We start from the raw sequence: 23,794 nt of genomic DNA, 5'->3' as shown, positions 1-23,794 counted from the left end.
GGTACCCCAACTCTGTCCTGTTGTTGTATTTAGTTTTCTGACCTCCTCAAAGAGCTTTTTTTTCATTGCTATGGATGGGTTTTCATAGAGGATTTGACTTTTGATGCTTCTAAGCCACCATCTTTATTCTTCCCCATCCCCTCACTTCCTAATTCTTTTCCTTCCCCCACAAAAGATCTATTTTCAATATTTTTGTATATGCAAATCCTTCCCCTTTTTATTTTTTATCTCCTTGAGATAGAAACCAAATAATTGCATTACTGGCTCAAAGAGTATGTACTGTTATAGGCCTTTGGACATAGACCAAGCTACTCTCTGGAATGGTCGAATCAGTTCACAGCTCCCTCAATGAGGCATCAATGTCTCAACTTTTCCATATCCCCTCCATGTTTTGTAATTTTACTTTTCTATCATAAGAGCTAATCTCATAGGTTGTAAGGTGGTACTTCAGATTTGTTGTACTTTGCATTTCTCTAAATAATAATGATTTAGAGTATTTTTGCATGTCTAGAGTTGCATGTCTAAAGAGAGCTTCAATTACTTTGCCTGATAATTCCCTTTACATATCCTTTGACCATTCATCAATTGGGAAATGACTTGTATTATATCAGTTTTGTGAAGGGTAATTTGATAGAGATCACATGATGATTTGTATCTTCTCCACCACCTTGTCTCCACCCTCAGCTTTTACTCTTACAAATTTGAATTAGTGGAAACTGGAAAGGAGACCCTTTTCAGAAGAATTGGAAGCAAAGGTCCACCCTATTACCTCATTCCTTCTAATTCTTTTACCTAAGCTATTTTGTTTGGGAGAGGGGGGACTTTTAAATTTCATCTTTAAAACATAGTTCATTTTATCTTGCTATCTATACTCTATCCCTCAAGTGATCATAAACTGTCTACCTGTTGATAAATTTGAAAGTTAAAATTTTCCTCATAACTCTCAGTTTTTTAGCATTTCACCCTTTATATCTTACTAATTTGAAGTTCATTTCTCTAAGTCAGGCAAGATGTTGGTTCATCCCTAGTTTTTGTCAGATTAATTTTCAGATTTCTTTGAAATTTTTTTTCAAATAATGAGTTCTTACCCTTGAAGGTGGACAAACCTCTTCATTTTACATGTGAGGAAACTAAGGCCCAAAGGTAGGACATGGGAGGGTAAGGATTTGAAGCCAGGTTTTCTGACTTCAAATTCACAAGTTCTTTATAGTGCCAGAGTAATGATAATGATTGTAACAATCAACATTTGAATCAAATTTAAAGATTAACAAAGCATTTTATCTCATTCATGTAACATTTCTGAGGCTCAGACATGGGACTCTCTTTCTCTCCTGTACAGCATCAGAGAGCTCCTACTTGAAGGTTTTCAACCTCAAATTCACCATCCTCAACCTGTTCTACACAACAGACATGGGTCAAAGGGGCTCCAGCAAATTCAACTCCATTGAGGATGTCCTGCAACCTCTGGTGAGACTCTACCTCCACTCCTCTACCTCCTCTCTCCCAAGCTTTCTTCCTCAGCCCTGGGTATCCAGGCATGCTATTTATTTAGCCAGGCACTCAGCAGTTTCTTCCTTTCCTTTTGTTTCTAGATCAACAACTTGTTTAGAAAAAGCAGCTTTGGCCCTCACTATTTTGGATGCAGGCTGACTTTGTTAAGGTGAGAGTCATGGGAGCTGACGGTTCAAATAGTAGGAACTAGCACATTCCCATCTGACTTAGGTCGTGTCCAGATTGGTTCTTCCTCCACTTCGCTGTTGTAATTCCTTCTTTCCCAAGCTGAGGTGGGTAAAATATCCCAACCAACAAGCCATTAGAAAAATTCTGGGCTCCTTCTAGCCTTTTTCATGTGGAGAAAAGCTCCTTTCCCCACAACTTTTCTAAAGACAATGTTGCAACTGTTTTTACTTTTTCTTTATAGTTCCACATACAAGGAATAACTTAGGAAGTACCAAGTGGTGCTTAGTAAAGGACTGCTTAGAAATTACAAACATTACCTTTCTCTAGAATTAGAGAATTGTAGATTATAAGCTAGAAGGGACTTTCAAGTTCATCTGGATTACTTTCATTTACAGATGAAAAGTGAAGACCCAAGGAGACATTTCTAGAGTCAAAGATACTGTCAAATCCAGAATTTTAACACAGGCCCTTTAACTTTAAATCCAATGATCTTTCCACTACTCTAAAGAAATTACTAAAAATAATCAGACCCCATACACACTTGTAAACATAGATATGAGTGAATTCACACATCCCTGCCAATTCCACTGTGTCCAATGAGAGTGCTAGGCTTGCAAATAGGAAGACCTGAGTGCAAATTCTCTCTCAAACTCAATGAACTGATGCAGAGTGAAATGAGCAGAGCCAAGAGAACATTGTATACAGAAAGTAAACCATTGTGGAACAATTCAGTGTAATAGATTTTGCTACTAGTAGCAATTCAAGAATCCAGGACACTCTTGAAGGACTTATGGGAAAGAATGCTAACCACATTGAGAAAAAGAACTATGGAAGTAGAAATGCCAAAGAAAAACATGGAAATTGGTATCAAGTGATAACAATTTGTACATCAAGTGACAACAATTTGTACAAAGCAGTGGAATGGCTTGTTGGCTCTGGGAGGGGAGATTGAAGAAGGGAGGGAAATAAAATGAAGCATGGAAACAGTGAAAAATATTTTAAAATAAAAATTAATTTAAGAATTCTCTCTCAGACAATTACCAGTGGTATGATTCTCAGCAAGTCACATAACTTCCTTTAGCCTCAATTTCTTCATCTTTAAAATGGGAAGGTTAGTTGTGATCTCTTCCATGTCCTTTTCAACTCTAAATCTATAATTCTTTCCAAACCTTTTTTTCAAAGTAGGCCACTTCTCTCATGAAATATTCTCTGAATAACTAAATTTCACTAACTAAACTATTGGTGTCAAACTCAAAAGGAAACAGAGGTCACTAAATTGTACATCAAAGTCCTTGTGCCCCACATATTGACTCAGAAAACCATGCAAATTTATATATTTCATCATCAACAGTTTAAGATTAGAGAGGAACTATGAACTACATTTTAGTCTGGTTCAAGTCACTATCGGGAGGGCCATGTTTAATACTTCTTGTTTAAATCCTCAATTTCCAGGTCTATGAAGAATAGGATAGCAACAGCAGTGGATGTCGAATGTGCTTATCAGGAAGATTCCTCCGCCCCTGTCCTGGACCGAGAGAAGATTTACTGGGAGCTGAGTGAACAGACCCATGGAAAAACAAGGCTGGGACCCTACATTCTACATAAGGAAAGCCTTTATGTGGATGGTGAGTGAATTGGAACATGCACCTTTGTTTCTCTGAGTGGCTCTATTTCTAGAAATTGACCAACCTGCTCCAAATTCTCCTTTCCTTTTAGACCACCTTTGTCTCCATGGGTTTTTTTTTCTACCCCTCCTGGGAGCACTGGCTCTCAAAGTTATGGCAAACTATAAAGACATGGCGGGGGGTGGTTACTTCTAAAGATTAGAAGTGGCTTAGGCTTAGGCTAAGGCTTAGGCTCCTTAAACTAAATTTACTCCATGTATCCCTTCCTATTGAATAAGGAAGTGCCTTGAATGATGAAACATATTTCATTTTACCAACCCTATGGGTCCCAGAACCTCTCTCCATTCCTTCTTTCAGCTTTTTCCCAGATAGAGCTACCATATCAAATATTTATGTCTCTCCCTCACCCCACTTTCTCTCTCTCCCCACACCAATCACTATTTTTTCTCCTTCCTCTTTTGTCTCATTCTGCTCACTCTTCTCTTTTCTCTATCTACCCTCTTCTCTTATAATCACTTTTCTTCTGTCCTATTCTCTTCCATTATGCTCTATTCTCCTTTCACCTCATTTCATCTGTTTCCCTGAGTTCTTCTTTGCTTCCCTCCCCATTCATCTCTCCTTCTCTCCTTCCCTCTAAATTTCTTTTTTTTCCTTCTCTTATTTTTCTTATCCCTTTCCCAACTACAGGGTATACCCATCAGATACCAACCACCACCACAAACAGTAAGTTTTTAATTTCTTAATTACTTTATTTAATGGGAGATTGCAATGAAAATTTTCTTTACTTTTTGGAGAAGGGGGGGTATGGTAGGGCAGAGGAGAAAAAGTGGGTTGGGGGTTCAGAATGAGGTATTCTGTAAGATATGGCCAATGTATAGATTTTCTTTACTTATTTGCCTATGTTTTTTTCTTTTTAATTAAAAGCGTATTTAAATTGATCAAAAAGGGGAAAATACCCAATGGGACTTGGAAAACCCCTATCACCTTCTTGATCTGTATTTAGAGTCAAACCTTGTGGTCTTTGTAACCCTGGTACACAGAAGTGATCTCTCAACATTACAGGGAGACTTGTGCCCACTCCTCTATAGCCTTCATTCAGCAATGTTGGTGAATGGTTTTCATTAAAAATTTTTTTCTTTTTCCCTCCTTCAATAATTGCACTCTATCCAAACCTATATCTTGCTTAGGCATCATTATCCTCTGGCATTATAGGTAGGAAATGAGTGATGGTTTACTTCCTCTCCTGGCAAGGTTTAATTAAGACTAAAGGACCCAAGAAGATAAAGCAGGAAATGGGAGAAGTCAGGAAAGATGCACTCCTAGGTGTTAGGTCTAACAATGAATGTAATGATCTCTTCTCACATGGACCCTGCATTCCAACAAGAGTGACAGCTATTCCAGAGATAAATCTAGGTAGAATAAAAACAAAGAATAAATATAACTACCATGTAGTTAGTGACAAAGAGTTTATATACTGAGAGGGCAGTCAGGAATGGTTTAATGTAGGGGGTAGTAGGTGGAGCTGCATCTTGAGAGAAGAATAGGGGTCCTCTGAAGTGAAAGGGAGAAATGAGGGCTTTCCAAGTATAGATATACTGGTTTTATGAGAAACTGAATAAAATAGAGCATTGGCTAATTTTATTTAAAAAGCAAAAGTACTAAATTAAATGATCAGTATCAAATCTAAAATGAGTGAATCTACCACTAATACAGAGGGAATTAAGGCAATTATAGGAGTTGTTTTACCCAATTATATGAGAAAAGTTACAATCTAGTTGGATTAATGAATATTTACAAAAATGTAAATTGCTGAGATTAACAAATGAATGAAATAGAATATTTAAATGACACCATCTTGGAAAAAATAAATTGAACAAACCATCAAAGAAGTCTTTTAGGAAAAAAAAACCCAGGGTTAGATGAATTGACAAGGGAATTCTCTTAAAACATTTAAAGAGTAATAAATCCCAATATTGTGTAAAGTATTTGGCAAATTAGGCAAAGAAGGAATCTTAATGAATACTTTTTATGACAAAAATATGGTGCTCATTCCTAAGTCCGGAAGATGAAATATAGAGAATGTAAAGTACAAATTAATTTCCTTAATATGAATATTGAGGTAAAATTTTAAATCAAATATATACTAGCAAAGAGACTACACCAATATAACACAAGGATCATTCACTATGGCCAGATAGAATTTATGCCAGGAATGCAAGGTTGCTTAAAAATTAGGAAAACTATCAGTATAATTGACTATATCAATAACAAAAGTAACAAAAGTCACAGGATTATCTCAATAGATAATGAGACAAAATGCAAAACTCGATCCTATTAAAAAACACTGGAAAGCATAGGAATTAATGGGCATTTCCCCAAAATTAAAAGTAATATCTACCTAAAGCCATCAGCAAGGATCATCTATGATGGAGATAAGTTAGAAGGCTTTCCAAGAAGATTAAGACTGAAGCAAGGATGCCCATTATCATCATTACTATTCAACGTAGTACTAGAAATGTTAGCTTTTTATTAAGAGAAGAAAAGAAATTGAAGAACGGAAAGTAGGCAGAGGTTTCTTTTAAAAAATTATATTCTACTCTAAATTCTCTATTTGCCCATTGAAAAGATAAAAAATGTGATACCCATTATCCATATGAAGTCATGCAAAATATATTTCAACATTATATTATTATATTCAGCATTCAAGCATAAAAAAGAAACATAAAATATCTGCTTCAGTCTGCACTCAGAATTCAACAGGCCTCTCTCTGGAGTGGGATAGTACTTGTGGAGGGCTTTAAAAGCTAGAGAAGGGGGACAGCTATGTGACTCCATGGATAGAGGGCCAGATTGGAGATAGGTGATCCTGTGTTCAAATTTGACTGCAGATACTTTCTAGTTGTGTGACTCTGGGCTTCACTGGGCAAATTACTTAACCCCAGTTGGCTAGCCTTTGCCACTCTTCTGCGACCAATATTTTCTACTGATTCTAAGTCAGAAGGTAGGGGGTTCAGAAAAATCAAACAAACTAAAGAGAAGGTTTTAAAATTTAAACATGTGAAGTATGTTCTTTCCTTTTCTAAGGCAAATTTCTAAGTCCATGAGGACTCAATGTATAAAGTCTTCTGATAGAATGTAAACTCTTTGAGGTCAAGTAATGTTTTATTTTTGTCTCCCTGTCTTCAATACCTAGAGCAATGCCTGGCTTAGTGTAGGCGTTTAATAAATGTTTGTTGATTGATTTAAAAATGAGATAAAATTTGTAAAGTACTTTGTAAATCTGAAAGTGCTAGATACTGTCATTGATATGAAAAAAGTGCTTATCATTCAACTTCTGATTTGATCTGGTATCTATCTTGGGACCACTTTTCTAGTTTCCAAGTCTAGAGTAATCTATTCTTCTTGACCTTGAGAAGCAATGTTGGTACTGGGGGAATAAGGGGTTGGAAGTGGAGAATAAGAGCTTTCCCCCCTGGTAGGAAGGTGCGATTATTATGCTCATTTTACAATTGAGCAAATGGAGGCAGAGGTGAAGTGCCTTGCCCCAGGGTCAAACAGCTAGTAATTGTTTGAGATATAGGAGAGACTCAGAGTCAGATCAGCATTAGATAACCAATGTTCCTTTGTTAGTTCTGATATTTCCCTCCTGTGTGGCCTAGATCATAGGTGTCACACAAACACCCAGAGCCTCAGTTTGCCCCTACTTCCACAGATCATTTCCAGGAAAGTATTTCCCAAACTTCTGAAGTTCTTTGTATGCATTAAATCAATCAGCCAGAATCTGTCTCCAGGTTTGTGCCAGGAGCTGTCCACGGTGCTGGAACTCTAGAGGCAAAAATCACCTAGATTCTGCCCTTGAATTTTTCTATTCTCTTGAGGGAAAGGAACAAAGTATCCATTTGCTAATATATAGAAAATACGTTCAAAGCAATTGGGTAAGGACACTAAAAAGTAAGGGAAGTGGCCTGGCATTTGAAATGAAGGAAGCCAAAAGTTCTAGGAAGCAGAAATGAGGAAGGCATACATTCTATCTAGCCTCTGTTGAACTATGGATACATGACCCAGGCTTTTGAGTTTTTGTGCTTTGTGTTCCACCCCCACCTTCAACCCTCCTGCCTCCCTCCAGCCTGGAGACCCAGTCTAGAGGCTTTCACCCTGAACTTCACCATCACCAACCTGCTGTACACAGAAGACATGGGGCAGAAGGATTCCATCAAATTCAAGTCCACTGAAAAGATTCTTCAGAATATGGTAAGGGTTGCCACTGCTTTGATTTGCAGTGTTTATTCTATTCAAGAAGCTTCCATTGCTCCTCATGCCTTTACCTCTAGACAATACTTAGCTCACTTCCCTTTTCTTCTCTTATCTAGCTTGGCCCTTTGTTTGAGAACAGCAGCCTTGGTTCCAGTTATTCCAGGTGCAAACTGACTTTCCTAAGGTGAGGCCCAGCATCCTTAATGGACTCCAATTATGTAGACTTACTTAAATAAAGCCACCCCTTTCTGCCTCTTCTTATTCTTCTTCCAAGTCAGGATATCCACTGTTCCACTCATAGCTGACCCATTCAGTCACACTCATCTCATTTCCTATTCTCAGACCATTGGATTTAAGAGTCAGAGTGAGCTTGAGTAAAAAATCTTGTCTCACAACATGAGAAAATTGGGTCCAGAAAGGCTGGGACTATATCAAGGTCACAAAGGGATTCCGTGGCAGATTTTTAATCTCATGTAAGATTTTAGGCCATACATCTGATTCTTGTCCTTTCATCTTCTTGTTCAATTCATTCAGCCAACAGTCATTTATTTATTTGTAGTTTTAAATTTTTATATCAAATTTAATTTTAACAGACCAAAAGGAGACACTTTCATGTGTTCATTTCAGTCATAGATCAGTAGGTGGAAGTGATAATAAAAAATTATATTATCTAACATTTACATCGAGTTTGCTATTTGCTAAGGGCTATGCTTAGTTTCTTTATAATTAATATCTCATTTGGTTTCTCAGAACAGTTCTTGGATGTTGGTGCTACAAGAGGCATTCTTTTAGTGCTTTAGTAGGTTCTGACTATGTAAAATGAAAAAGAGTCCCTTTCCCTCCCAAGAAGCTTATATTCTATGGTAGGAATACTACATTTATACTAGGTAAATTGCTGCATTTAGGATCAGTGGATCTGGGTTCAAATTCCAACCCTTGTCATCTGATGCCTGCGTGACTATGGGCAAGTCACTTCATCTCTGCTGGGCTTGGGATTCCTCCTCTGTAAAGTCAATGTATTGGATTAGGTTAGCTTGAAAGTTCCTTCCAGCTCTAGCTCTATGATAAATAAATAAAAACAATCTGATGTCAGAACATAGGTAACAACTGAGTGAGGAAATGAGGAAAGGCAAGCAAGTGTCAATGAGAGACCAAAGCTCTAGAAAGGCACTAGGTTTGGATTTATCTTTATAGGAATTAACTTTATACATCTAGGTTCCAAAAAGTGAATAATGAATGCTATGAAGCAGTTGTATCATTCAAGAATATGCTAGTGTACCAATTATCCTATTTCATATATAGCTAGCTATTTATAAAATAGGGTAATTGGTGTCAGCCCAGCAGAAACATGAAATGAAAATTTACATCATACAAATGTTTGTTGTGGGATTCATTGTTTGAACTAACAAAGAGCTACCTGCAGAGAAAATAGGTAAAGTGATTGGAAATTTTGAAGTCACCATAGGGTGTTGAGATGACTAAGGGAAGGGGGAAATCAGAGTTTTTTAAAAAGACATGGATCTTGATGGCACAAAGTTAAGAATTAATGAACAATTTTTTTTTAAAAAAGCACCCAAGTACTTACTATGTGCCAAACAGAGCATGCTCGAAGCTCTAGAAGTATAGGGGAGGCAAAACATGAAAAAAAATTGGGTTTCATCTGAGAGAGAGACACAGAGAGAGACAGAGAGATGCGACCGTGAAAAAGTTGGGTTTCAAGACTGTGAATTGCCAAATCAGTAAAGATAATTTTGGTGTCTTGATTATAATCAAAAATAAGTGGTCACCATGGGAAAAATTCCCAAATTTGAAAATACCCAAGTCAGCTGGGTTTTATGGAGTTAAGGGAAGGGAGAGAGACAGAGTAAGAGGAAATAGTAGGAAGGGCCTAGGCCGAAGGGCCTAGGTCTGAGCCTTAACAGAGATGAGTCAGTCTTTAATCACTCACCACAAGATTTGTCCCAAGCAAAACTACAGTCCAGAGACCCAGCTCCTCCAACTAACTCCAAACTCCAACTACTGTGAACTCCAACTAAAAAGACTCCACCTTGAGCTCCTTCCTTTTAAAGAACGTTTTCTCTTGTGTCACCTCCCCTAAATTTTCACATCTACCAATCACAGTAGACATTTTCCCCAGGATTGACCATACTTAATTCATATCTTATTTTATTATCACCTTCTCTGGGTAGACTAAAACTTCATACCTCTTTTGTTAAGCTTGCCTTTCTTGAGTTGCTTGACCTTTTAGTGATTAATTTAACCTTTATAGGTACTTAGCACCCTTTTGTATTAGATCTAAAAATAGACCTAGCTTAAGGTTTTAGCTTCACTCTAAGTATGAGTTGAGGACTTTTCATTGTTCAGTAAGGAATTTTACAACTTTATTTTCCCCTAAAGTATGCCTAAGTATGGGTGGAGTAATGTTAAAATTCCCAATACATTCCTGATCAAGTACCTCCATTTGTTTCAATAAGGGAATAGCCTTAACCAAATGTTCTAAGGTAGACTCTGAGCAGTTTTAAGATTCAGAGAGAAAGACAGAGAGACAGAGACAGAGACAGAGAGAAGAGGACTAAGAAAATGCCATTGATTTTAGTCTTGGAAACAGCAGTTTTCAGTGTTTCCATGTCAGATCATTTCAGAAGTATGACTACAAGGGACTGATGAATGAATGGGTTAAGGGGAACCAGAAGTTCTGAGTGTAGATAGGCAGATCCAGCTAGATGACCTCATTCCAAAGAAATAGGGCAGGGTTAACAAAAAGGGTTAGTGAGCCAAAACCAAAATTAGAACATGTCAGCTAGTACAAAATGAGCAGAAACACATATTTGCAAGCTTGAGTTTACAGAGCACCAGTCACCCACTCAATGAGTAACTAAAAATATGAATTGCCTAAAGGAGGGAGGGAATAAGCATCTACATTCACATACAATGCTATACACTTTCATCAAAAGTTTTTCATTTGATCAAATTTGAACAAATTTCAACCACCCTGTAAGAAAGGTACTAATAGTATCCCCATTTTGCAGATGGGAAAACTGAGTTAATCAAATGTTAAGTGACTCACTAGATCTGCCTGGTTATTAAGTGCTGTGTGCTGAATTTGAACTCAGGTTTTTGTGATTCTAATCCCAAAGCTTTATGCACTGGGCCATCAGTGGTCTCCTATGGAATCATTCTCCATCATTTTAAGGATCCTATCAATGCATCTTTTTCCAGACCTCTGAAGAATCTGACAGTGACTGAAGTAGGTGTCATCTGCCTCTATCAGAGTGATTCCACTGGTCCCTTCCTGGATAGAGAGAGGGTTTACTGGGAATTCAGCAATCAGACTGGGGGCATCACTAGACTGGGGCCCTATACACTCGACAGGGACAGTCTCTACCTCAATGGTGAGTAAGCCCACTCAGGACATGACTCTTGAATCTTCTCCTTGATTTTGTCCCTGTTTGGAAAATAGACATTCTGCCCAAATTCTTGCTCCATTTTCCTCTGCCCACTGTAAGGTAAGCACAGCAGAGAAACAGGGGACCCAAAGAAACCAGGTGAATCAATTAAATCAGAACCCTCTCTGTCTCTGACTGTCTGTTTGTCTTCTCATTTCTTGCTTTCTCTAGGTTATAACCATCACTTACAATCTTCCACCTCTAGTAAGTATTCATCAACTTCATGTCTCTATCTATCTTCCTGTGACCTGGAAGAAGAAACAATTGATACTCCTACCAATCCTATTTACTCTGTTTTTTTTTTTTGAAAGGGAAGGGATAGAAGGACCCAAGGGATGGCCTGTGGTCCCTCAGAATTTTAATCCTCACATTCCATGGACTACTTATTTACCAAGCCCAGCAAGAATCCTTTCCCCCATATTCCATATTCAAACATAATTTTTCTGTGACATTCAAATAGCTTTTCCAAGGTTTTCATTCTTGATTCTCTACCCTTCAGCTCCTATCCAGACCACAATCCCTTCAAGAATTTCCTCAGCTCCTTCACTACTGACCAATTCCTCAGGTACCATCACATATTTCTGACCTGTTTCTTGGGTAGTCTTAATTGAATTGGTCCCTTGGGAAGCTGACTCTAAGATGAGGAGGTGGGAGTTGTAGAGCAAAATTGTGGTGGAGGTGGGAGTGGGGAAGTGAAAGAGCTCTTCTTATAGATGCATCATTGGGAGTCAGTTTGGTGTTTTCCTTCCAGTAAAGAATAAGCCAACCTTCATTGGGTGTCCCTGGGTAAGCTGATGGATGTCAGAATGTTTCAGTGAATAGGGCATCCATCTAAAAGTCAAAAAGAAAAAATAACCATCTGTAAGATCTAGTTTGAAATTTCTCCTTTGACACTAGCTATGGGACCTTGGGCACATCCCTGAATCCTCCCTGGACTTCAGTTTCCTCACCTGTAAGATCAAGGGGTTAGATGTGCCATTCCAGATCTAAGCTGACAATCCCATGATCCTCTATACCCAACTCTCAACCATGAAGGTTTCTCTCCTTCCCATACAGCATCTGGCAGGTTTAGCCTGGAGTCTTTTACCCTGAACTTCACAATCACCAACTTGCTCTGCACAGCAGACATGGGACAGCCAGGTTCCCAAAAGTTCAACGCCACTGAAAGAGTCCTAGAGCACCTGGTGAGATTTCCCATTTCCTCTCCTACCTTGCTCCTCCCTGGGACTGAAACCCCTGTCTGTCCAGGTGCTCACTCATTCTCTCTTTTCCTTTATAGCTCAGCCCCTTGCTTGAAAACAGTAGCCTTGGCTCTGACTATTCTGGATGCAGGCTGACCATGCTGAGGTGAGATGGGGCCAGGTGGGCAGGGACTCAGAAGATGTGTGGAGCAGTCCTTTCGCCTGCACTGGCCCCATGGCCACTTCTTCCCCACAAAGCCAAGAAGGCTACAGTGCTTACATAGCTGATCATAAGGGGGCGATCTGACCTCTCTTTAGTTCAAGAAGCATTTAGCAGCTACACATCAGGTGCTAAGTAGACTGCTAGGTACTGGAAATAGAAAAAGAAAACACTCTCTGACATCGAGGAGTTTATGTTCTGTTGGGATAAAGGAGGTACAATGTGTACACATGGGAGTCTGAGGAGGGAGAGAACACTGATGACTGGGAGATCTGGTAAAGGTTTTCCCTTGGTGGCATTTGAATTCACTTACTTGAAGGAAACAAAGTATTTCAAGAGGCAGCTAGTTGGTACAGTGGTGGATGGAATGCCAGACCAGGCATCAGGTAGATGACAAGTTCAAATCTGTCCTCAGACCTTTCAAGGTATGTGACCTTGGACAAGTCACTTAACTCCTGTGTCTCAATCTCCCCATATATAAATATATAAAATGAGCTGGAAAAGGAAATGGCAAACCATTCCAGCATCTTTTACAAGAAGGACTCAGATGGCATCATGAAGAGTCAGACATGACTGAAACAACTGAACAACAACAGCAAAAATATCCCATGAGGAATGGTCATTGTAAGCAAAATCCTGAAGAAAGGGGAATGAATTCTGAGATGCAAGAACAGTTAATTGCCTAATTTGATTAGAATGTCAAGTGTATAATATGAACACCAGTTTGGCAAGGGAAGCCAGCTCGTCATGGATTTTAAAGGTCAGGCTAAGGAATTTTCATTTATTACCAGAGAGGAGAGAAAGCTACTAACAACCAAAAATCCCCTTTCCTTTCTGTCTTGGAATGACTACTAAATATTGGTTGCAAATCAGAAGATTTTGGTAAGGACTCTGCAACTGGAGTTAAGTGACTTGCCCAGGGTCACAAAGCTGACACAGAATCCTGGTGTAGGACTCTTTAGAAGAAGTGATTGAAAAGTTGTATAATGTGTTGAAAAGATAATTTAAATGTAAATAGTTGCAGTGTAGATCTCATTCACTGTTAAGCTTTCAGAGGCAGCATGGTATAGTGGGTTAGAGAACAGGCCTCAAGGGTCAAGAGACCATGGGTAGCTTTGGAAAGCCAGGTCCAGAGATGGGAGGTTCAAATCTGGCCCTCAACTTCCCAGCTGTATGACCCTGGGCAAGTCACTTCACCCCAGTTTCTTAGCCCTTGTCTCTATTCTGCCTTGGAAGTGGCACTTTATTTAAGTACCACTTCTAATTCTAAGTAGCAATTCTAAGAGAGAAGAAAAGGGCTTTTGAAAAAAGAGACATGAAGAGCAGGGTTTGATTCCCACCTGGGTGACCTACTGGTTATATGATCCTGGGCAAATCATTTTATAGTCCACAGTAATGGTAGTGTGAGGCTATACGTTTCAGAGAAGATGCTGCTCTGTATTAGTCAAGACAAATCTGCCCCCTCCTCTGCTCCAGCTCCTGAGATCAATAAAATGGCATGTCTGGCCTCCCACTTTTTTGACAATAAGCTAGAACTCTACAAAGAAATGGATGACTTTGCAGAGCATTCATGGTGCCTTCTCACTGCAGCTGTCTTTGGCATGCCTACGTTTGCTAGATCCTTCACAGTTACCTCCAATGTGTCCTTTCCCAGGCCCGTACAGAATGGGACAGCAACCGAATTCCTGTGTGGCCACTGGAAAACTCCCGCCACCCCTAGCCTGGACAGGAAGAAAATTTACTGGGAGCTGAGCAATCAGACCCAAGGTATCACCAGGCTGGGTGCCTATACCCTGGACAATAAGAGCCTCTATCTCGATGGTGAGTAGCCAGCTCTGACCAGGACATACGCAGCTCCTTGACCTCCCTCGCTTGCTTCCTTCCATTCCTGTTAAGCCCTCACCTATTGAAAAAACTTTCTATGCCTCTGAGGGTGCAGCTTTGCCTCTATGGTTTTACCTGGTCTGATAGAAAGTGTTTTCCTATGAGGTGTTTAGAGTGTGAGGGGGAGCCGGTATCAGACCCCAGAAATAGGACCCTCGGTGGGTGGATAGCCTCCTGACCTAGAAACTCCAGGAATCCCTTTCACATTGCAGTGGTTAGAGGCACAACACGCTGTGATCTGAAAAATCTGTGCAAAATTTTTGGTCCTCTGTTTGTACCAGAGAAGATGTCCGATTTCCCCTTTTTCTTTTATATGGTGTTTACGTGGCCTTATCTGTATTCATGGAAAATTAATTAATGAAAATGAAAAGTAGTGAAAATATATCCCTACATTTTCAGCCTTTGTGTTTCATCTACTGCCTTCCTCATACTTTTCACAAATTTTTAACTTTTGATGTATTTTAACATTAAAATATAAATTGTGTATATTGAAACATTAAAAGATAAAATATTGATATTATACAATATATAATATATTTTATGTGTTTATGAGTTTCTTGACTTTTTCTGTGTCATCTGCTTACCTTCTTGTGCTATCTGCAGCTTCCACAATACTCCCCCAAATCCCCTCTTAATTTCTTATGCCAATCCTATAATATATTGGAACCACAATTGGAAAAATAAGGAATATCAGTACTTTGTGAATCATCTCTCTTAGCCAGTGACCCATATTTTTCCAAATTATTGGGCTTCAGATGGTCTCTCTTATTCTCTTTGATCCTTTCTTGAAATCTCAGTTCCTTGCATTCAAGGCTGTTCTCTCCCTCCCTCCCTCTCTCTCTCTCTCTCTGCAGGATACAGCTATCAGATGAATCTTTCCTCCTCCACAAGTGGTGAGTATTTTCATTCTGGGAACAAACAAAGAACACCACTTGTCTGTCCTGACCCTGTTCTGATAGCATTCTAGGAAGAAGAGGATGAACCAGCAGTGTAAAAGAGAGAGGAAGACATCATGTCTTCTGACTCCTATACTTCAGTCTTTCCCAGTTGACTCAGTGGCCAAGCCCCAATGGGGTGTCAGTTTTACCTGTGTCTTATACACTCAAACCTTCCATGTCACATGGGTATTTGGTCCACAATTGTTAAATATCCGATTTCTCTTGAGCTGTGGCACTAACAACTCTGACTCCAACTCCACTGTCAATTTCTTTTTCCTTTTTTTTTTAACTTTTAGCTTCTGTCTTAGAACCAATACTATGTATTATCACTAAGTAGTAAAGGCTAGGCAATGAAGGTTAAGTGATTAGCCCAAGGTCACAATGCTAGGAAGTGTCCGAGACCTGATTTGAACCTAGGACCTCTTGTCTTTAGACGGGGCTCTCAATTTACTGAGCCACCCAGCTGCCCCCCTCCACTGCCAATTTCCACAGGTATGGTCTGCCTCTGTTTTCATTCATTCTTTGGAAACTCTTGCTGCCCTTAACTGTCAGACAGAGATAAGAGATGTTCATATCACAGATTTAGAGCTGGTAGGAGACTTTCAGATCATCTAGTCCAATTCCTGGTCTCATTTGACAGTTGAGGACACTAATGTCCAGAAAGGAACAGAGACTCAAGGTCATATAGGTAGGAAGCAGGATGGCTGGGTTTGGAACCCAGATCTCCTTTCTCCAAATCCAATATTCTTTCTTCTGCATTGCATTGCAAGAGATATTCCTCTGATTTATGGCTAGAGATTTCATGAAGGATTCATTAGTGAACAGATTCTGCTCAGTTTTCCTTTGAAGAAGAAATTGGAGTTTCAGCTAGGTGTCCTTAATGATGGTGATGCTCATCATCATCATCATTGTCTATCTAGGATTTTAAGGTTCTCAAAGTACTTTACAGATATTATCCTTTTGGATTACACATCTGAAGCTCAGGCATGGGAGATAATTGTCCTTCCTATACAGTAGTCTGTGTTTGGTCATGATGCTGGGAGACTAGAAAGGGTGTGCAAAGTCTTGGAGATTTGTGGTTCCCTCATGGATGTGTTAAGAGGGCCCGAAAACTTCATTTTCTCCCGAAGGACAACACCTAATGGTGGTTGCTGAATGTGTTGAATGATGCACAGGCAACATCTCAGACAGAGCTCTCTCCTCTTTTTTGCAGCTGGAGGTCCCAACTTTGAGCCTTTCACACTGAAGTTCACCATCACCAACATGAGGTACACAGCAGACATGGGGGAAAGGGGCTCCAGCATATTCATCTCCACTGAGAGAGTGCTGCAGCGCCTGGTAAGACATGATCCTCTCCCATCCTTTTACTCAGCTGCCTTCTTTAGCCTGGGTATTGGGAGTTGATCTACAAGTCCCATTTCCTTCTCTCCTTTCTAGCTCAGTTCCTTGTTTGAAAAGAGCAGCCTTGGCTCTCAGGATTTTGCAAGCAAATTGACCTTACTGAGGTGAGAGCTCTGGGAGTCACTGGCCTTGCCCTCAAGCATGTATACATTGGTGGCCTCTAGAAAGATGACCTCAGCCTTTAGTGGACAGGCAGACTTTCCAGGCCTTAAATGAATTTATCCACATCCCCTTATCGATATAATGAATTCAGACTTGAAATTTTGGCAGTTCCCCCCAAATTCTCTAAAGTAGATCCAGTGAGACCTATGGCTGTTGCCCCATTTCACCATCATTACCATTTCAGTGTTTGCTACTGGCTTCATGGGGGTGGCTGTCCATATTTCAGAAGTTGTTACCAAGCTTCTCAGACCCTCTTTCAAAAGGTTTCCAGTGACCCTTTTTCTCCTTTCCCAGGCCTATGAAGGAGGGAAGAGCAACCCTAGTTCATTTCACTTGCATCCATCGGAGAGATCCTTCCAGCCCTGTCCTAGATAGAGAAAAAATTTACTGCGAGTTGAGCTATCTGACCTGGAGCATCACCAGGCTGGGCCCCTACACATTAGAGAAGGATAGCCTCTACCTCAATGGTAAGTATCCCCATTCAGGATATGCGTCTTGAGACATCTCCTTCATTTTCAGGAAATAGCCATCCTGCCCAAAATTTTCTCTGTCTCTTCCTCTCCCCACTATAATATAAACCCACTACAGAAGCAGGGTACCTAATGAAATAAGAGGAACAACCCTGACTCAGCAAGTGTATTCTCTCCCTCCCCCTCCCTCCCTCCCTCCCTCTCTCTCCCTCTTTTTCCTTCTCTCTCTCTCTCTCTCTCTCTCTCTCTCTCTCTCTCTCTCTCTCTCTCTCTCTCTCTCTCTCTCTCTCGGCAACTTGACTTCTCTATCTTCCCCTGCCCTGGCAGAGGAAATAGTTTATCTTTCTCCCAATATGATTCATATCATTCTCTGAAAAAGGGAAGGGAGAGACTGACCTAAGGGACGGCCTGTTGTCCACCCCGTAGTTCAGTATTTTAAGCATCAATTTCCATTGGAGTACTTAGTGACCTAGCCCAACACCATTGCATATAGTAATAGTTCCATAAATGTTCCTTCACTGGTAAGTAGACCACGCCTACAAATTAACTTCTTTGTTTTATTTCCTAATTTCATTTGGCTCAGCCATCTTTCCCCTATCCACTCTCTGTTCTTAGACCCATATTTCTTTGTTTTTGCTTACCTAGTTTTCAATGATGTTATGATCCAGACTTTTCCATGCTTCTTCCTGGGAAGAAGTTATCTTTTCCCTGAGATATAATGAGCCATCCCATATCTGGAAATGAAGCAATCAAGGAGACCTTTGCTGGAGTAGAAATTTATGTTCTGCTTGAAGTGCAACAGACTCCTGATCTGGACCCTTTCTTCTTCCTTCTAGCACCAGCCCTGATAGTTTTACTACCTGATTGCCTAATCCTAATGGCCCCAGATTTCTCTCCTCAGATTTTTGTCTTTCCTCACATGGTGCATCTCTTTCTCTTTCTCTGTAGATTACAATCATTTGGCCATGGCCCCCACCAAAATGCGTGAGTGTCTCTATTGGAAAGGGAATAGTTACTTCATTTTACCTTTCACCTTCAAGACTGATTGGATTTCCTGGTGATAATGACAATAATACCATTCATATATTATTTAATATGTTATTTCATTTGATTCTCAATAAAACCCTGGGAGGTGGGTGTTATTGATTTCTGAATTTTCCATATGAGGAAACTGAGACCGAGAGACATTAATTTCAGCTAGCAAGTACAGGAGGCAAAGTTCATACTCAGGTCTTCCAAACTCCCAAATCCAGCACCCAATTTACTCTGCTGTCCTTAATTTCAAGCCTCTCATTCTCTTTGAGCCCCAGTTTTCCTCATCTGGAGAAGGAAGGAATTGTATTAAACAGCCACTGAGGTCTATCTCAGCTCTATATTTATGACCCTAACCTTCCTATTAAGCCAGGAGAATAAGGAGAGCATGTAGTTTCCTAAAGATCGGAGCAGAAAGAGTGGATTGTTTCATACACTTAGTGTCTCTTTGTCTCATTCTCTTTTTCCCATGCTGAAAGCTTCCTATTCTCTCATAGCATTTCAGAGAGGTCTCTCCTCCACAGAACAGATCTGTCTCCCAAGTGACCAGGTCCAACAAATGGGATTCTGCTTCATTGGGTCATTCACCCCGAACTTTATTTTTCTCTTTTGCCATGTTGGGCTCACTCTCCCATGTTGTCCACTTTTTGGATTCCGGGTTATAATGAATGAAGTCCAGTCCTACGCAGTGTTAATAAGTATGTTCATACTCATTTGAATCCTGGGTTCATTCCCCTATTTGACAACTGGAGTTAGGCCCCAATGTGACTGTGTGAGCTAGTCAAAGACCTTATTATCCAAGCCCCTGATCCTGAATGACATCCTTCAGAAGTGATGAGGAAGGAATCCAAGAAGTGGCCTTCGCAGCTTTGGGGAAGCAGTGAGAAAGCCTTCGGACACAGCAGGAAGCCTTTTAATGGATGTTAAATGACCACTTTTCTAGGATGTTCTTCAGCCACATGTGTTTTGAGCAGCCTTACAGCTTTGAAATTGTACATTTTGGTGATTCTGTGAAGAAAAGACTCCAGTTAAGGAAAGGGGACTCTAGATCTTTCTAGACCCTCTTGCCTCAGAGCCATGGCCTTTTGCTCTAATATTTCCTCTTCTTTTACTATAAATTGGATGGAGATGACAAGATAAACTGTCTTCAAAGTCAGTAAATTACTCAACAAACATGTGTTAAGCTCCAACTATGTATCAGCTACTCTGTCAGGTGATGGGGGTGTAGAGTCAAAATGAAAGGAAGCAATCCTTTCTCTAAAAGCATTCACATTTTATTGTGAGGGATGACATCTATATGAGCATTGATGGGTGTGTATGATACACACACTTATGTAGTCCAAATTCAAAAGTCAATTCAAGTTTGATGGAAGAGTGTTAGCAGTTGGTAATAATCAGAAAGGAATCCCTTGCAAGGTGGTCTTGAAGGAAGAAAGAGTGATTCTATTGAAGAGGTGAGGAGCAGTGCATTCTAGGCATGAGTTGGGGTCAATGAAAAAGAATGGAGATGAGAAATATAGTACCCTATGTGAGGAACAGAGAGAGTCTTGTTTGGCCAGACCATAGGGTGTGGGAAGGAGAATAGGGCATCACAAGGCAAAAGGTGGTAGTTTAGGGCCAAGTTGCTAAGGGTGCAAAAATGATTCTGGAGTCAGCAAATCTGTGATCAAATCCTGCCTCTGACATTTATGACCACTGTGGCCTTAGGCAAGTCATGGGAACTCTCTAGGTCTTCATTTCCTCTTCTATAACATGAGGGTGTTGGACTTGATAGACTTTGAGAGCCCATCTTGCTCCAGAATGTCTTCTATTTGATTCTAGAGGTGATAGAGAACCACTGGAGCTAACTGAATAAGTGCATGACATGGCTAGATCTTTACTTAAGGGAGCATGATAGAGATCAAGGATACTGGCAAGTCACAAGCTCACCTCAGCGCTATGGAACAGAGGAGGAGGAGGAGGATAAAGATGAGGATTCACAGGTTGGAAGTATTTCTGTCAGTCATAGACTGACTGGATCTCTGGGTTATATCCTGGAAATTGTGCCATGCTTTACTCTGGGATTAGAGCTCAAGAGACATAGAGCAAGGGGGAAATTGGAAGACTGGGCAAGGCTGCTTTATGGGATGCATCAGCAGGTCTAGGATGTGAGGTTTTCATTCTAGGGCTGGGGTAGGTGGAGAGGGAATGGAATGCTGAAAGAACAATCAAACACAGGGTGTTAGTGGGTGTGCTGACTGGATATCCAGGATTGAAGTATTGGTATTCCTCTCCCTTTTTGGCCACAGCTGCCAGCTTAAGCTTCCAGTCTTTCACCACCATTCCCGAGGTGCTGTACACAGAAGATATACATCTTTCTGGATCTGACAAGTTCAACTTCACCAAAAGAACCCTGCAGCAGTGAGTCTGCCCAATCCCTTCCTCATACCCCAAAAAGTCTGCTTTGTTGTGAATCTCCCCTTACCCTTGTATTCTCAGGAAATTCATTCCTGTTTTGGGGGTATGGTTTAGAAGAAATTTTCTAAGATAAATATTCAATCCAATGGGGATCTTGGTTTAAACTAAGCTCTCATTTATAGACATGATGGAAGCAATTCAGGCATACTTCAGGCAAACCAAAGGCCTTTCCCACAGCCTGAAGGCTATTCAGTTTCTATGTCTTTGTATCTGGGGTTCCTGTCATTATTCTTGCTATGTTTCTGTGTCACCATCAACATTTTTTTTTCCAGACCTTTGAAGAATGGCTCAGAAACTGGAGTGAGTTGCCTGTACACACACAAGAGAAATGTTAGAAGCTCATTCAGAGACCAAGAGAAGGTTTACTGGGATGCAAAAAGAGCATTTCACTAAGCTGGGCTTTTCCTCCTCCCTTGAAAGAGACAGTCTACTCAATGATGAGGAGCACAACAGAATCCCAAGCTCTTTCCTCTATCCTCATGCTACTTTCCCCTCCTCCTGCTAAATTTCCATTCTGATTCTGACCTTAATGTTCTCTCAAAGAATCATTATTTCTCAATACCCTTTTATTACACCAAACACAGAAAATAAACCATGCCCCTATCTACTTTCCTGTATTTTCTTTCATTTGGGATTTTCTGGGTTATTGTATTTTAGGTGCAAAAACAGAGACATCTGTTTCCTATTCTTTTTTTTTAAATATTTTATTTGATCATTTCCAAGCATTATTCATTAAAGACATAGATCATTTTCTTTTCCTCCACCCCACCCCCCATAGCCGACGCATAAATCCACTGGGCATTACATGTTTTCTTGATTTGAACCCATTGCTATGTTGATAATATTTGCATTAGAGTGTTCATTTAGAGTCTCTCCTCTGTCATGTCCCCTCAACCTCTGTATTCAGGCAGTTGCTTTTCCTCGGTGTTTCTACTCCCACAATTTATCCTCTGCTTATGGTGTTTTTTTTTTTCTCCTAGATCCATGCAAATTGTTCAGGGACATTACACCACCACTAATGGAGAAGTCCATTACGTTCGATTATACCACAGTGTATTAGTCTCTGTGTACAATGTTCTCCTGGTTCTGCTCCTCTTGCTCTGCATCACTTCCTGGAGGTTGTTCCAGTCTCCATGGAACTCCTCCACTTTATTATTCCTTTTAGCACAATAGTATTTCATCACCAACATATACCACAATTTGCTCAGCCATTCCCCAATTGATGGGAATCTCCTCGTTTTCCCGTTTTTGGCCACCACAAAGAGTGCAGCTTTGAATATTTTTGTACAAGTGTTTTTGTCCATTATCTCTTTGGGGTACAGACCCAGCAGTGCTATGGCTGGATGAAAGGGTAGATATTCTTTTGTCGCCCTTTGGGCATAGTTCCAAATTGCCCTCCAGAATGGTTGGATCTGTTCACAACTCCACCAGCAATGGATTAATGTCCCTACTTTGTCACATCCCCTCTAGCATTCATTACGTTCCTTTGCTGTCATGTTAGCCAATCTGCTAGGTGTGAGGTGATACCTCAGAGTTGTTTTAATTTGCATCTCTCTGATTATAAGAGATTTAGAATACTTCTTCATGTGCTTGTTAATAGTTTTGATTTCTTTATCTGAGAACTGCCTATCCATGTCCCTTGCCCATTTATCAATTGGAGAATGGCTTGATTTTTTGTACATCAGTTTCCTATTCTATTCAATGCTTTTGCTTTTATTTTTTAAAGTCACTTATCTTTTGTCTTAAACTTGAATCTAAGTATCACCTCCAAGGAAAAAGAGCTGTAAGGTGGGGGAGGAAGAGGCTAATCATTTGGGATTATATGATTTATGGGGAGTCACAGCAAGGATGTGTCTGAAGCCAGACCTGAGCCCAAGACTTTTACATCTCAAGACCTGGCTCTCTATCCACTGATTCATTTAGCTGCCTCTATTCAATGTTGTTAAAAATAATTTGCAATTTCTGGGTCCAGAGCCAAGATGGCTGAGTAGAAGCAGGAAAGCTCAAAGCTACCATGAGAATCCTCTCCAACCAATGTACATTAGAAGGGAGGATAAGGGTGATGATTTGCAATGCTTAAACTTTCCTCTCATCATAAATGGCTCAGAGAGGGAATAATTACCATACTCATCAGGGTACAGAATCATATGTTACTGTATAGAAAAGTAGGAGGGGGGGACTCTGATAAGGGAAGAGGGATGGTAATAGGAGAGAGGGGAAAGTAAGGGGGAGATAAAAAGCAAGACTCTGGTGAAGTGAGAGGGAAAGGAAAAAGAACAGAAAGGGGTGTTATAATATTAAATAGGTGGTCACCAGGGATTTAATTCCAAAATCTCAAAATGAATTAGTAAAGTAAAGTGTAATTTATGGTAGTTTATTTTTACAATAGAGGGAAGATATTAAGGAAGAGAGAAAAGGGGAGAGACAAAGAAAGAAAGAGAGAGAGTGATAGACAGAGACAGAGACAGAGGGAGAGAGAGAGAGCTAGAGCTCCAGTTTCCTCTGAACCAGTTAGAAATTCTAAGGCACCAGTCAGGGGAAAGGTGTCTCAAGACAATAGGCCTTTCATGGAGGTTCATACATCCAGGTAGGACAAGGAAGATGTCAGCCTAGACACTCACCACTGTGACTGTCTAAAAGGAAAGTAGTCTGAAGTCTCCTGCACAAGCTCCTCCATGGTTCCAGTTCCACAGCCAAGTGTCTTCACTCCAAGTCTGACTGTCTATCTTCCAGTCTCTCCTCAAGTGTCTGTCTTCCCTCCAGCTCCACGTGACTGTCTTCACTCCAACTTCAAGGGACTGTCTCTGTGTGTCTCTTTTTCCACTCTTTTAAAGACATTTTTCTGTTGTGTAGCTTCCCCTAATTTTTATGTCTACCAATCACAGCCAATGCTCCACACCAGAACTGCCCACTCTTTCACATGTGGGTCACAGACCTCCCACTCAATGTATGAAATGGGTGTTCAGTTTTCGTGGTTAGTTCACACCTTTTTTGGTTAAAATAAAAAATGGGTAGATCTAATTTAAGAATTTAGTTTACACTTT

The 23,794-nt window shown here is 40.2% G+C and overlaps 1 protein-coding gene across 3 annotated transcripts in view; it reads left to right on the top strand.

The window, feature by feature from the left end:
• Positions 1-21,357, top strand: part of LOC103104463 (mucin-16-like) — a 34,114-nt gene extending 12,757 nt beyond the window's left edge. Inside the window, exons 2-19 of one of the 3 annotated variants that reach the window (XM_056820617.1) lie at positions 1,340-1,467; positions 1,593-1,660; positions 3,133-3,305; positions 3,993-4,028; positions 7,432-7,556; positions 7,676-7,743; positions 10,779-10,951; positions 11,177-11,209; positions 11,505-11,570; positions 12,062-12,189; positions 12,285-12,352; positions 14,061-14,227; positions 15,145-15,183; positions 16,442-16,566; positions 16,666-16,733; positions 17,086-17,258; positions 18,210-20,693; positions 21,023-21,357. In XM_056820617.1, coding sequence (XP_056676595.1) covers positions 1,411-1,467; positions 1,593-1,660; positions 3,133-3,305; positions 3,993-4,028; positions 7,432-7,556; positions 7,676-7,743; positions 10,779-10,951; positions 11,177-11,209; positions 11,505-11,570; positions 12,062-12,189; positions 12,285-12,352; positions 14,061-14,227; positions 15,145-15,183; positions 16,442-16,566; positions 16,666-16,733; positions 17,086-17,258; positions 18,210-18,322 — 1,680 coding nt within the window. In that variant the 5' untranslated portion in view covers positions 1,340-1,410 and the 3' untranslated portion in view covers positions 18,323-20,693; positions 21,023-21,357. The remainder of the gene's footprint in view (positions 1-1,339; positions 1,468-1,592; positions 1,661-3,132; positions 3,306-3,992; positions 4,029-7,431; positions 7,557-7,675; positions 7,744-10,778; positions 10,952-11,176; positions 11,210-11,504; positions 11,571-12,061; positions 12,190-12,284; positions 12,353-14,060; positions 14,228-15,144; positions 15,184-16,441; positions 16,567-16,665; positions 16,734-17,085; positions 17,259-18,209; positions 20,694-21,022) is intronic. The other 2 variants (XM_056820618.1, XM_056820619.1) reach the window with 2 other exon arrangements.
• Positions 21,358-23,794: the final 2,437 nt, after the last annotated feature.

Source organism: Monodelphis domestica, chromosome 3 (assembly GCF_027887165.1).
Source record: "Monodelphis domestica isolate mMonDom1 chromosome 3, mMonDom1.pri, whole genome shotgun sequence".
NCBI lineage: Eukaryota > Metazoa > Chordata > Mammalia > Didelphimorphia > Didelphidae > Monodelphis > Monodelphis domestica.
Note: the sequence above shows the minus strand (reverse complement) of the source record. Positions and strands in the feature narration are given on the sequence as shown.